General features: G+C 43.7%; 1 protein-coding gene across 1 annotated transcript in view; it reads left to right on the forward strand.

Moving 5' to 3' along the window:
- The window catches only part of LOC128483063 (ALK tyrosine kinase receptor-like), a 111,674-nt gene extending 99,835 nt beyond the window's left edge, over positions 1-11,839 (forward strand). The window contains exons 4-5 of the mRNA XM_053459103.1: positions 10,852-11,022; positions 11,733-11,839. Coding sequence (XP_053315078.1) covers positions 10,852-11,022; positions 11,733-11,839 — 278 coding nt within the window. The remainder of the gene's footprint in view (positions 1-10,851; positions 11,023-11,732) is intronic.
- The last annotated feature ends 2,601 nt before the right edge of the window (positions 11,840-14,440 follow it).

Here is a 14,440-nt window from a genome sequence, read left to right on the forward strand (position 1 = left end):
GTCTGAGTACAGCTGCTATGCAGAGTATACGTATGGGTCCCTGGGGTGGAGCAATTGGAGAGCAGGGTGGGCCAATGCTCCATTTCCCCATTTTGTGGAAACTCCATGCCGGGTTTTCCATGAGGCAAGAAGTCCACAGGATCTGGTCCGGGATTTCTATGAGGCTGACATCAGGCACAGGTGCTGGACATTAAAAACCCCTGGAGCCTGATACTCAGAGAGACTGTTGGGGGAAGAGGAAGTTCCCTGTACTCCCAGGGCAAGGAGAGGCCCTGAACAAGATCATCCCTGAGCCAAGTGAGGCAATACCTGCCTGGACTCTTTTGTGTGCTGTCTGGGGGAGGTTTTCCAGAGCCTGGCGTAGCTGGGTCTGGCTGGGAGGTTGAGATAGTGGGTGATTAGGCTGGTCAGTCTGCACCAGCATAGTTTAGTTAGAGAGGGCTCCAATTGGGAGCTAGGTTTTTGTTTTATGATTTGGTTTTTGGGGTTTCAGCAATTACAAATAAAGCGCTGTTTTGTTAAAAACTGGTGTTCCTGACTCTGATTGCCCTAGAGGACTGTGCTTAAGACCCTTAAAAGTGACATGTATGGCCCTCATGCTATAGGGTTTGTCACACTATATATATATATATTTATACAATATCAACAGTGATATATTTTTTCTTACCCGGTGTAAGAAAATGAACCTCATCCCGAAGGGAATCAGCATTAAGAACCCACTTTTTACGACACCCCACTCAACCCCCCCTTCTCTTATACCATCACTTGTTTTAAGTTGTAACATCTATCATGTTGATTAGTAAGATGAAGGAAGGATAATTCTCGAAAGCTTGTCTCTTAAATATTATGTTAGTCCAATAAAAAAGGTATCACCGCATACTCTGCAATACTCTGATTTTTTGACATTGTATTTATACAATATATATATATATTATGCATATATATATAAATATTTATATATGTCAAGCAATATACAGGTATTAAATAAGTTTTGAAATATATTGTTTTATGACTCGGGCATAAGACAGTTCAACGTGATTTAGTGTAGTAGAACTTTTTTGTGCAGATTAAAAGTAAGACAGTTCAACGTGATTTAGTGTAGTAGAACTTTTTTGTGCAGATTAAAAGTATTTTGTTGCCACAGTTAAAGATTTTTGGCAACATGGTTTCCCTTTTCTAAAAGCAGTAGATATACCGTGAGAAACCCAATTGGAATTTTTGGGTGACAAAAGGAGTGTTTCCCCTCTTTAAAGAACAATTGGAAATTTAGTGGGGATTTAGAGGACCAGATGTCCCTGTGTGGTTTGGCCAGTCCCTCTTTGAGACCCGAGTCCCCGTGTCCCACTTTCCTGCCCTAATTGCCCCTCTTTCCTATGACCTGTTAAGGTGAAGCTAAAAATGTAAAACTTTTTTCCTGTGGTTAAACGGTTAAACTTCCCTTGCCCCCCCAGGTAGAGGGTTAAACACATAGACATGCCACGAGTTTTGCTTATACCTCCGGTTCGCCGAAAAACAGAACTTTTGACATCATCTTATACCGGTATTTAAAACTAGTAAAACATCTTAGCCTATTAACTATTTCCTTGCCTAATACCATCTTATAAATCTAAAATGCCCTTACGTATATATTTCCTTTATATTAATACCCTGGGAAGGTCTCTAAGATAACGGGACCTAATCTAGAAATATGAAGCTAAAAGTAAGCTAATCTAATAATTCATAAATATCCGCCTAATGTATCGGGTTGTCTTAGTCTATCAATTCTCGTCTTGTCAGACCCCTTGAATATATGTATTGTATTAAGCGCTGCGTAAACTGTTGGCGCTATATAAATAAAAGATAATAATAATAATAACAATAATAATAATAAAAAATAATAGATGATTTATTATCTAATACGTTAAGAAATGTCACATCACTGATTATAATAGGAAAATATAGAAATGTATCACTATATTTTTATCTTATGTCAGAATATTTGCTGAGTATTACATTTATTGATATAGCGCCAGCAGATTCCGTAGCGCTTTACAATCAGCTCTAAAACCTCCAGAAATGTGAAAAAAATCATGAATTAAAGAGTATAAAATAATTAAGTACATTATTCTTCTTCTAATTGCCTTGTTCAGTTACATAGTCATTTTTGGTCACATGAGGTCACATAAAAAGTCCCTCTTTGGTAATTTAAAATGGCCCAGGACAGGGCCGCACTGGAGATGACAAGCCGGCACTTTAAAGCCGGTGTCTTTCTGATGATGTCATACGCGGCTACGCAATAAATAAATGTTTTCACGTGGCGCGCCGCCGGGCCTATACAACCAAGGGTCAGAACGGGTGAGCACGGGGTACCGGCGGTCAGCGGCCCACCGGGGCCTTTCCCAGTCCCGGCCTGCTGTATAGGTAAAGCACTCAATGTCTTCATTTCTCGGCCTGCAGAAGAAGCGATTTTTGGCAGCCCTGCCTTCAGCGTGGACTGCAGTAAATTACAGAGAAACAATTCATTGTTTTTCATTGTTACCATAAATCTTCCTGTCAAATAAAATGCAAGTTTTTATTTGTGAAAGTGTCTTATTAATAAAGAAGCTCGACGGATCCCCAGAAAGTTTATAGACCTCGTGTCCAGAGACTGTAACGATAATTATCCGTCACTTGGTTTCATTTTCTCAAACCCGCTGCTGTATTTAATCTGCGTGGTTTCCAAAAGCTCAATAAAATTCAGGAGTGCGCTTTGAAGGCGAGAACAAAAGAAACAGAGGAGCTTTGTTTACCGGGAGCAATGGCCGAGATCAATAAGGAAATGTATATTAGAAGACAAGGAAAACATTGAATTAATATCATTTATAGTTTTTAATTTCAGCCAACAGCCTATAGTTTATTTTTATTAATAATAGTTTACAGGACTTGCACGATAATATCAACACAAAAAAAACCCTTAAGAAATGTACAAGAGAATGTAGTCATAGTTGCCAACAGTGCAGATTATGCCAGGATAGTCCTGATATATCCCATCTCTCAGGACTACTGGAGGAGGTGTATGAGAAGTGCCCATATCGGTCACCGTGCTGGTGCTGAAGGGCTGGAGGTGGGTGTTCCATCGGCACAACATGTTATGATGTCACACTGCTCCCTATTAGAAAACATGTTATGATGTCACACTGCTCCCTATTAGAGAACATGTTATGATGTCACACTGATTCCTATTAGAGAACATGTTATGATGTCACACTGCTCCCTATTAGAGAACATGTTATGATGTCACACTGCTCCCTATTAAAGAACATGTTATGATGTCGCACTGCTCCCTATTAGAGAACATGCTATGATGTCACACTGCTCCCTATTAGAGAACATGTTATGATGTCACACTGCTCCCTATTGGAGAACATGTTATGATGTCACACTGCTCCCTATTAGAGAACGTTATGATGTCACACTGCTCCCTATTGGAGAACATGTTATGATGTCACACTGCTCCCTATTAGAGAACATGTTATGATGTCACACTGCTCCCTATTGGAGAACATGTTATGATGTCACACTGCTCCCTATATCACATCATGTGCTGTAAATGGAATCCAAAACTTTAGTAGCAAATTTCTAACATGATGAAGGGGCAGATTCTCTGGGTTACACGATCTAGAACTGACTCCTTTCTACCCCCCCCCGCTGTGATCATATATAAGACTCCAACCTGGTGATTTTGCTTCCAGTATGTCATGGTTAATATCTCTGCTTGAATACAGGTGACTCAATTAAGTGTATCTTTAAATAACGACAAATAAAGTCAAGGTTTCCATGAGCACCACATTTGGTGCACTACATAGAATCTGCACGATGGGCCATTAACCGATTAATAGATAAAGAGTCTCAGGGTCAACTCATTTAGAATGTTTCCAGGTATGGTGGCCACTGGTTGTAGACGCATTCTAGAATATCCGTTCAGTAATGTGTCGTTTCATCTGAGTGCAAACAGCGGCATCAACAGGTTAACGTTTCTGAGATCAGAGATGGAGAATTAACTCCTTGTGTTCCCGGTGACCTCCACACTTGGCCTGGCTCTTTGGCCAGGTCTAGCAGAAGCAAGCGCTTGCTACGGCATCCATTCGAGGACCGAAATAGTTAGCTCATCTTCAATCTTCATCGGAAGAACCCGCGACAAATACACTTTCGCCATTCAGTTCAACATAATCTCTTAGACTTGAAACCTTCCATCAAATGTCGTCAGGCTGAATGACGCGCAAACAAAGATAGGGCCCGGGACATAAAATGACTTTATATAAATAGTGTCAGAAATCACAGGGCATTCTGATAAGATTAAAGAAAGAGATAACGTTTGACAAAGGAACAGGCGCTCTATAAAAAATGATAACTTGCCTCTGCCGCGTACGAAAGGTGAATGAATGTCTGAAAGCCGAAAGCCCATTACCATGAATGATTCCGCAGCCATCTGGAAACGGGACAGCAAATTGCACGATATTATTATTATTATCGATAACCAGAATCAATTCGCTTTAACAGAGGCAGGTAGAATGTCTTTCTAAAAGGAAGATTATATGACATATTGTCCATTATGGAAATATATATATATATACACATTGTAGGGAACAGCTCACGCATGGGGCGGCAATGACAGTCTTCACACCGGTTTCAAACGTAAAGCGGGTTTATTTAGATGCTGTAGGCACAGAGCACCGTATAAACAAAACAAACTCTAAGCCTGTCCGGCTCTAACTAAACAGCAGGATACCTCTCTACAAGCCAGGGTCTGGCACAAAGCAAAATAACAGGTTTTGCATGGGTAAAGCTTCATACCTGGTGGGCTGCAGCGCTGGCTGTAGCTGCTCTTTCACTCAGTTTCTCCTCTCTCTGCAAACCTAACAGCCCTCTCTTTTAAGGCTTCCTCCCCAGTAACGAGCTTAGGAAGCCTCACCTGAGAGCACCTGGGTTTGCTACCATGCCTGGCTGAGGTAACCAGGTGAGATATATATCCCATCAACCACTCTCCCATACACTTTACCACATATCCCCCCCGTCGACTCCAGACCAGAGGTCTGGACAGCGTCAGCAACCATACAGTACACCCTGGACAACGCATCCGCATTCCCATGTAACTTCCCTGGTCTATGCTCCACTGTAAATCTAAAATTTTGCAAGGAGAGAAACCATCTGGTCACTCTTGCATTTCTCTCCTTATTCTGTTTCATCCATGTCAGAGGAGCATGGTCAGTCACCAACACGAATTCCCGGCCCAGCAGGTAATATCTCAGGGACTCCAACGCCCACTTGATGGCGAGACACTCCCTTTCCACTATGGCATAATTTGCCTCTGCTGGGGTCAGTTTCCTACTCAGGTACAGCACTGGGTGTTCTTCCCCATTAACCACTTGCGACAAAACTGCTCCCAAACCTGTAGCAGACGCGTCTGTCTGAACCAGAAATGGTTTCCTAAAATCTGGGGAAACGAGCACTGGCTGGTCACATAGGGCAGACTTCAGACTCTGAAAAGCCTCCTCTGCCTCGGGGTTCCACTTTACCATCACTGACTTATCACCCTTCGTTAAGTCTGTCAATGGTGTTGCCATTGAGGCAAAGTTGGGCACGAACCGACGGTAGTACCCGGTTATGCCAAGGAAAGCCCTCACTTGTTTCTTAGTTACTGGCCTAGGCCAGTTCTGTATCGCCTCAATCTTATTGATCTGGGGTTTAACCAGCCCCCTACCAATGATATAACCCAGGTATCTTGCTTCCTCCAGACCCACTGCACATTTTTCAGGGTTTATGGTTAGGCCTGCATCACTAATGGAGTCTAACACGCCCTGTACCTTACAGAGGTGACTTTTCCAGTCAGACGAAAAAATTACCACATCGTCCAGGTAAGCAGCGGCATAATCACGATGCGGTCTCAAAATCAGATCCATCAGCCTCTGGAAGGTAGCAGGGGCCCCATGTAACCCAAATGGCATTACAACATACTGGAACAGGCCCTCTGGAGTGGAAAAGGCAGTCTTCTCTTTAGCCTCCTCAGTCAACGGTATCTGCCAATAGCCCTTTGTAAGGTCAAGTGTTGTGATGTACCTTGCCTTCCCAAGCCTCTCAACCAGTTCATCCACTCGGGGCATGGGGTACGCATCAAACTTTGAGACCTCATTTAATCTCCTAAAGTCATTACAGAACCTCCACGTCCCGTTGGGCTTTGGGATTAGCACTATGGGGCTTGACCATTCACTAGTAGATTCCTCAATAACACCTAATTCAAGCATGCGCCTGACCTCAGAGGATACCGCCTCTCTACGTGCTTCTGGTATCCTGTATGGCTTCAGGTTCACTTTACTGTGAGGCTCAGTTTTAATATGGTGTTTTATGAGGTGGGTACGGCCAGGTAGGTCCGAAAACTTGCGTCTGTTTTCCTGCAGGAACTCCCTCACCTCCTGCTTCTGGGGCACTGACAGTGCCTCTCCTATTATTACTGGGGGAACTGGTTGCCCCACTTCTTTGACCCCTGCCTGGGTCGCCCCCAAAGACTCCCGATCTTTCCACGGCTTGATCAGGTTTACGTGGTAAACCTGGAAAGGTTTTCTCCTGCCTGGTTGATGGACCTTGTAGTTCACCTCACTCATCTTCTCTACAACCTCATAGGGACCCTGCCACTTGGCTAAAAACTTACTTTCGACGGTGGGCACTAAAACCAGGACCCTGTCCCCAGGATTAAAGGCCCTCAACCTGGCAGATCTGTTATAAATTCTGCTCTGGGCCTCCTGTGCTCTTTGCAGATGCGTTTTAACTATAGGCATCACTGTCGCTATTCGGTCCTGCATCTGAGCCACATGTTCAATAACACTTTTATATGGGGTGGCCTCGGTCTCCCAAGTTTCTTTGGCAATATCTAACAAACCCCTTGGATGTCGGCCATAGACTAACTCAAAGGGGGAAAACCCTGTAGACGCTTGGGGCACCTCCCGGATAGAGAACATGAGGTAGGGTAATAGACAGTCCCAATCCCGACCATCCCTTTCTACCACCTTTTTTAGCATATGCTTTAGGGTTTTGTTAAACCTCTCAACTAACCCATCTGTTTGAGGGTGGTACACTGAGGTACGGAGGTGAGTGATTTTAAACAACTTACACAGGTCTTTCATGACCCGTGACATAAAGGGCGTACCCTGGTCAGTAAGAATTTCTTTAGGGATCCCCGTACGAGAGAACATGTAAAACAACTCCCTAGCAATATTTTTGGAGGCCATGTTTCTTAAGGGTACCGCCTCTGGGTACCGGGTAGCATAATCCAAGACAACCAAAATGTATTGGTGTCCCCTAGCAGATTTGACAATGGGCCCTACCAAATCCATGGCAACTCTCTCAAATGGTACTTCAATTATGGGAAGTGGCACCAAGGGGCTACGGAAGTGTGGTGTTGGGGCACTCTTCTGGCATGTGGGGCATGACTCACAATACCTTTTTACTTCTTCATATACCCCAGGCCAATAAAACCTTTGGAGGACCCTCTCTTGTGTTTTATTAGTCCCCAAGTGCCCCCCAAACACATGGTTATGGGCTATGTCCAGCACCAGGTGTCGGTATGGTTTTGGCACCAGAAGCTGTTCCACAATTTCCTTGTTAACTTTGGTGACCCGGTACACTAGATCCCCATTCATGGCAAAATGTGGAAATTTCTGGTCAGCTTCGGGTTCCTGTGGTACCCCATTTACTACGGTAACATTTGACCGTGCAGTTCCCAGAGTGGGGTCTCTCACTTGCTCGGTCCCGAAGTTACCCCGAGACATTTCTAAATCTAAGACCTGTTGGCCGGGTAGGGAAGTTTCTTCTTCTTCCTCCCCAGCTAACACCTGGAAGGGGAAAGAACCTTCACTATACATTTCAGGTGGGCCTACATCCTTCTCATCATGCCCCTTACTGGTATCATTGTTTCCAATGGCCGTCTCACATGACCCATTATTTACAGGGAAGGGTACAGACTCTGCCGGAGTTTGTTCCCCAGCTGCAGAAACGTTCCCCCTTTTCCACAACTCCCAGAACAAGGGGAAATCGCGGCCTAATATAACCGGATGCATAAGTCTTTTTACAACTCCGACCTCGTAGGTCACAGTTCCAGATGGGGTCACCAACTTAATGGGGGCCACAGGGTAAGCGACAATATCCCCGTGGATGCATTGCACTCTTATGTGCTTGTTCGGCACGTAGTCCATAGCCACAAGACCGGCCCGAACCAAAGTCACCAGGCTACCCGAGTCCAAAAGTGCCTTCACGGAGCAGTCATTTATTGTCACCATACAAAAATGTGGCTCAGTCTCTGACTCTGGAACGGCTGCACAAACAGGTTCTGCAAATAGGGACTGACGCCGACTAGCGTCACACACCATGGGTTCTGAGTTAAGAGGGCAATAGGCGGCTATGTGTCCCCACTCATGGCACCTCCAGCACTGGGGGGTCCCTGGCCTCTTTAGTAGGGAGCCCTTTCTAGGACTGTGGGGCCCCAGGGGTTCAGGATCAGTCTTTTGCCCTCGCCCAAACTCTAGAGCCCTGCTCTCGCTCACATTTTTCCATACACCTCCAGCTGGAACTCTCTTACCCAAAGATGTCGCGGGTCTGACGGTCTTGGAAGGTGTTGGTGCTGCAGGGACCTCACGGAGGAAGTCCTCGGTTGCTATAAACCTTTCCACCATGTTGACAAGCTGCTCAGCAGTTCTGGGGTCTCCATGCCCAACCCACCGTTGTAGCTCTGCCGGGAGGGCGCGGAAGTAGTGGTCCACTACCACCTTTTCCACCATCTGGGCTGGTGTAGTGGATTCTGGTTCCAGCCACTTACGTACAAGATGAATAAGATCATACATTTGGGACCTGGCAGGCTTGTCCATGGTGTATTTCCAACAGTGGACTCTCTTGGCCCGAACAGCGGGCGTAACACCCAGGCGAGCAAGGATCTCCATTTTTAGTTTTGTAAAGTCCCGGACATCCTGCTCCCCGAGGTCATAGTAGGCCTTTTGCGGTTCACCAGTCAGAAAGGGTGCAATCACTTCTGCCCACTCTGCAACTGGCAGTCTCTCTCTCTCCGCCACTCTCTCAAATACAGTGAGGTAGGCCTCGACGTCATCGTCGGGCGTCATTTTTTGTAAGCCCCGCTGAACGGCCCTCCTCACATCCACAGTCTCAAGGGGGCTTGCCTCCACTCGTTGGGGCTGAGCCACAACAGTCTCTCTGAGCGCAGCAATCTGCTCCATTAACAGGCGATTCGTTTCCTGTTGTTGGGCCATAGTCTGCTGTTGCGCATGTTGCTGGGCTTCAAAAGCCTGCTCATGTCTCAGGTTAGCCTGTATCAGCTGCTTTATCACCTCCTCCATTGTGCCGGATGGGCCGTACAGTGCTGCAGCTTTCACTCAGGACATATGCTTCCGGCCCTTTAAATGTCCACAAATTTCAGATGCAGTGTTTTGTCATGCCGTTGCTCCTAGCACCACTATGCCCGCATTCTCCACCAATTGTAGGGAACAGCTCACGCATGGGGCGGCAATGACAGTCTTCACACCGGTTTCAAACGTAAAGCGGGTTTATTTAGATGCTGTAGGCACAGAGCACCGTATAAACAAAACAAACTCTAAGCCTGTCCGGCTCTAACTAAACAGCAGGATACCTCTCTACAAGCCAGGGTCTGGCACAAAGCAAAATAACAGGTTTTGCATGGGTAAAGCTTCATACCTGGTGGGCTGCAGCGCTGGCTGTAGCTGCTCTTTCACTCAGTTTCTCCTCTCTCTGCAAACCTAACAGCCCTCTCTTTTAAGGCTTCCTCCCCAGTAACGAGCTTAGGAAGCCTCACCTGAGAGCACCTGGGTTTGCTACCATGCCTGGCTGAGGTAACCAGGTGAGATATATATCCCATCAACCACTCTCCCATACACTTTACCACAACATGTACAATATATATATATATATATACTGCCCTAATTATTTTGAGGGCAGTACCGGAGTGCAAAATCTCACTTGATGAAGAGGGTGACAATGTAACAGCTGCTGTGGAAAGTGTTCATAATATAGATAAGAATCATAAGATCGTATTTCTCTTCCTCACTTGGCGATGGTGAGATTGAGGTGCCATAAGTAGCACCACACTGCGGGGGGCAACTAAGTGTGGGACTGGGGCATGAACATCGCTCCCCCCCAGCCCCGGGGTAGGCACCAACATTGCTCATGGTGGACATTTACTGGGGTCTGTGGTGGGAAATTTAATGATGTTCTATGGACCTTCACAAGCCTTACCATAGACCAGGGGCGTCCAACCTGCGGCCCTCCAGCTGATGCAGGACTACATCTCCCATAATGCTCTTTCAGCTAAGTTAACAAACTATATAACATTTTGCTGACTTGTGCATTCGGATTTGTACAAAATATTAACAAAATTGTCCAATTTCCTTTGAATGTCTGAAAAAGAGGAGCTTCCCCAACAAACAAACAAAAACAAACCAGGAAGCTCAAAATTTTCTTTTTAATTTTGTTTTTCACCAAAAATACCCACTGTTACCCCCTGTCATGCTCTCTCATTCCCTCTCAATTCCTCCCTACCTTCTTCTGCTTCTTCTTCATTCTTGCACTTCTCCTGGTGATCCTCTGAATTTCCCTGGCACCTGGAGCACTTCTGCATCAGGGTGGGGCCTCTGCATGCACCACAAGGACAACTTCTCCCCTGATTGGAGTTTGTGCCCGTGGTCTGGGCCGAGGCTACGCCCAAATGCAGTAGTGCTCCAGGAGGCCAGAATAATACAGACGGATCAGCGGAGGAAGAGAAACACAGAAATGCTTCTCTTTTTCCACAGGTCAGGCTGCATTATTGTGGCCTCTTAGAGCATTTCCTCAACAGGGTGGAGCTCTCCGCACATTCCACCAATGGGGGAGAAGTTATCCTTCTCCCCCGCCCTGATGTGGAAGTCCTCCAGGAGGCCAAGGCCAAGAAGAATGAAGACGTGATAAACAAGAAGGGGAGCTGTGGAGACACGGGATCTTTTAGCGGAGAATGTAGGGAGACATTGAGAGAGAGTGCGACAGAGGGTGACAGAGAGCGAGTCTCAACAAATCTCGGTTCTGAATCATAAACTTCCAAATATCAGTGTAGGAAATGTGTTGTTGAAAAATGGACCAAAAATGAAACACAAAAAAAAAAAACTGTTAATATGGCGCAATTGTTTTTTTTTTTTTGTTCATGTATCTTTAAGGAAAATAAAATATTCTATATAGTGGATGGCTGGCTCATAAAAAGAATGAAATCCCCGGCTTAATATTTACATTACTAGAAATGTTGAATTGAATCTAGCAAATCATAAAGCTCAAGTTCACGGTGTTATTCTGTAATACATCGACTGCAAGGAACCCATTACAATGTTTAAAAAAACTGACATTTCATAGCATGTGTATGATGATTGTGTAACGCTGGCCCGATCCTGCTTTCCATTACTATTAACAGGGATATGCGCTTGGAATGACCTTTACGGTTACCCACATTCCTTCTTCCTGCCTAATCCCTCGCTTATAATTTCAGAGGGATTTTTCACGTTCACCAACGATAAGGATAATGAGCAAAGGGGAAAAAATATACATAGAAATGGGCATCGCTACTTCTACTGACTACTAAGTAGTCCGTGGAGCAGACTCTTGAAAGCTATGTGCAAAGTATACAAGCTACTGCATTTAGTCATATTATAGTTTTAACCCCTCTTATACCTTTGTAGTTTTGCCAAGGCCATTGCCTTCTAAATGCCAAACGTGCGTCGGCTGGCTGATACGAGCGGCCACCGGCTATGACAATGTCACGGTGTATCCAAGCCACGAACATTGATGGCCCGGATCTGCAGCCCAATTGGTCTCCGACTTTAGTCTTTACCACCAGAGGCACATATTTCATATCCTCTTTGTGATTAACCCTGTGTGGGTGACCCTGAGATCGCTTCAAACAACCCACAACAAGACAGCTTGCCATATGATACTTAATATGGTTGGAAATATGGTTTGACCCGATGGAGGGGAGACACAGCTTGGGGTGTGTGCCTCTGGTAGGGTTTCTTACATTATTTAACCCCCATTCCCATTAGGGCCCCTACATCCCACAAAAGGTTTTTAATTACCCCCACCCCCAGTGACCTCCTCTAAATGTAGCAGGGATGTTACATTTGCGAGTTACAGTTCATATTGAACTTACATGCCCTCGCCTGTAACTCACAAGATCTAAAGTCACAGGTACTTGCATGTCCTTGCAAACAACTCGACTGGAGTCACGTTAACCCTGAACTGGACTGATCGCTCAACTTCTTAGTGAATGGAACCAATTATCTTAATATGTTTGGCACATCTTCCAACGTATCAACTATTCTAGAGTAAAATAAGTTGGGAAATAAAAAAATTAAAATAAAACATAATAATAATATAAAAACATAATTTAAGAAAAATAATAACAATTTACGGGGTTTTTTTAGCCATGGGCTCAGGGGTGGATTTAGTTCCTTTTTAAGCAAGTTTAATGAAGTAGTCCTATAGTTTGCAGTAGTTTTTATTTTTCTTTCTCAATTTATTTTGATGTTGTCTAGACAGCTTTTTATTTACCTGTCAATGGAAATGGAGGAACTGAAGGAGTGACACGGCAGTGTATCCTGCCTAACCTTCATAAGCTGTATGTAGTTTGTCAGTTTATGGCTGAAATGTTTGTTTTTGAATTCTGGTTTCCTCTTTATTGGAAAAAATGTACTCAAGGTACAAAAATAGTTTTAAAAAAAAGTCTTAAATTTTTGTTTAAGGCTCAGATCCTAAAATTCAGACAAATAGCAGCTTTCTTAAATGTATTACTATTATTATTATTATTATTATTATTATTATTATTATTATCCTATGCAATTTCAGAATTTGTACACATTTTCCAATGTATTGGAATTTTAAGTATGTTTTTGAAAAATAGCCAATAAGAAAACAATAGACGTGGCCACATTCTCTTCTGTTTTGAGAATGTCAGACATTTTTTTGCCAACACAGTCAATTAATAAAATTATAATTCAAAAATTATTTTAACTATGCCTCTGCCGAGCACTTTGGCTTCCACATCTTCTTTTTCTTCATCATCTTCTGTCTTCTATCTTTTTCCTTCTCTTCTCTCTTCATCTTCAATCTTGTCAATCAGTCTGTTATCTTCCTCATCTCCGCAGACATAACTTCTGCCAACATGGCGGCTCTTGTGGTGAGGATCAAGGAAAGGTCAGAGTAGCTCTCATTTAGAGAGCACGAGCGTGAATGTGGACACCGGGCAACAAATTTCACCCCCCCCCCCATTAAACCTTCTACCACTTCTGCTGGGAGGCTTTTCCATATATCTACTACCCTCTCAATAATGAAAAAATTCTTGAACCTTACATCTAAGTCACTAATAGATCACGGCCTCTTGTTTTAACATTTAAAGTAATGTTGCCGCAAGACAGCACAACAGAAAAAATAAATAAATATAGTTAAATGAAAGAAATAAGAAGATGATATCTATTTTAAATGGGTGCAAGAATATGATTTAAGATAATGCCGTATGTGAATATTCTTCTTTAACACTGGCTCCAAAGCATAGCTTGACACTAACATCTGACTCCTGTTTGACCCTCTACTGTTACTTTTAAAGAATATTTTTTTATATATTTTTTTAAGTTATGGGGTTTTTTTTAGCTTTAATTCTACTTTTAGGACATAAAAAAAAATTCGATAGTAATTACGTGTCATAACAGCAGCTTCCTGCGCCATAGATATGTAACAGAACGGCATTTAGTATTCCGCGTACAGTCAGCCGGATTCTCTTCTCGAAGCAGAAATGGATCAAAGGCAGACAGCCCACGGGGCACATCATTATAGTAAAAGCCGCACCGTATTTAACCCTGGATTGGACTAAAGATCTCTAGATCCCGTCTCTCGCTTCTTCTCTTTCTTTTATCAATGATGAAAGTATCCAAACGGTGTAATTCAATGTTTCCGCATTTAAATAGGTCAAAGTCCACAAAACCGTATGACATCATTTGCCACCCTGCAAGACCCATGACGATAAATTTATGTTATATTTATAAATCAGCTTTTTTTTTTTTTTACTTGTTTGACATCTTTTTTTGTATGTAAATAAAAAAAAAGAATTTCAAAAACCAAAGTAGCAAATTGGATAAACAAGCAGCTATCCAACTACCTTTAAGCTATGAATCTCATGATCCTCAGTCAGAATTTGCCCATAAGATATCCACGGTACATGTAAAGCATGATGTGTTTAATGTATGATGGTTGTACTTGGGAGCTCCCCAGTTTAGGCTACCTGGAGGAGTGGCTTCATGGAGGGATGGGTCTAGCTGGATGTAGAGGCAAGGCTAGCTATGTATGAGGCGGGGCTAGCTATGTGTGATAGTCTTTAATTGGTGGGGAGTAGAATGAC

The sequence above is a fragment of the Spea bombifrons genome, chromosome 3 (genome assembly GCF_027358695.1).
Source record: "Spea bombifrons isolate aSpeBom1 chromosome 3, aSpeBom1.2.pri, whole genome shotgun sequence".
NCBI classification, from domain to species: Eukaryota; Metazoa; Chordata; class Amphibia; order Anura; family Pelobatidae; genus Spea; species Spea bombifrons.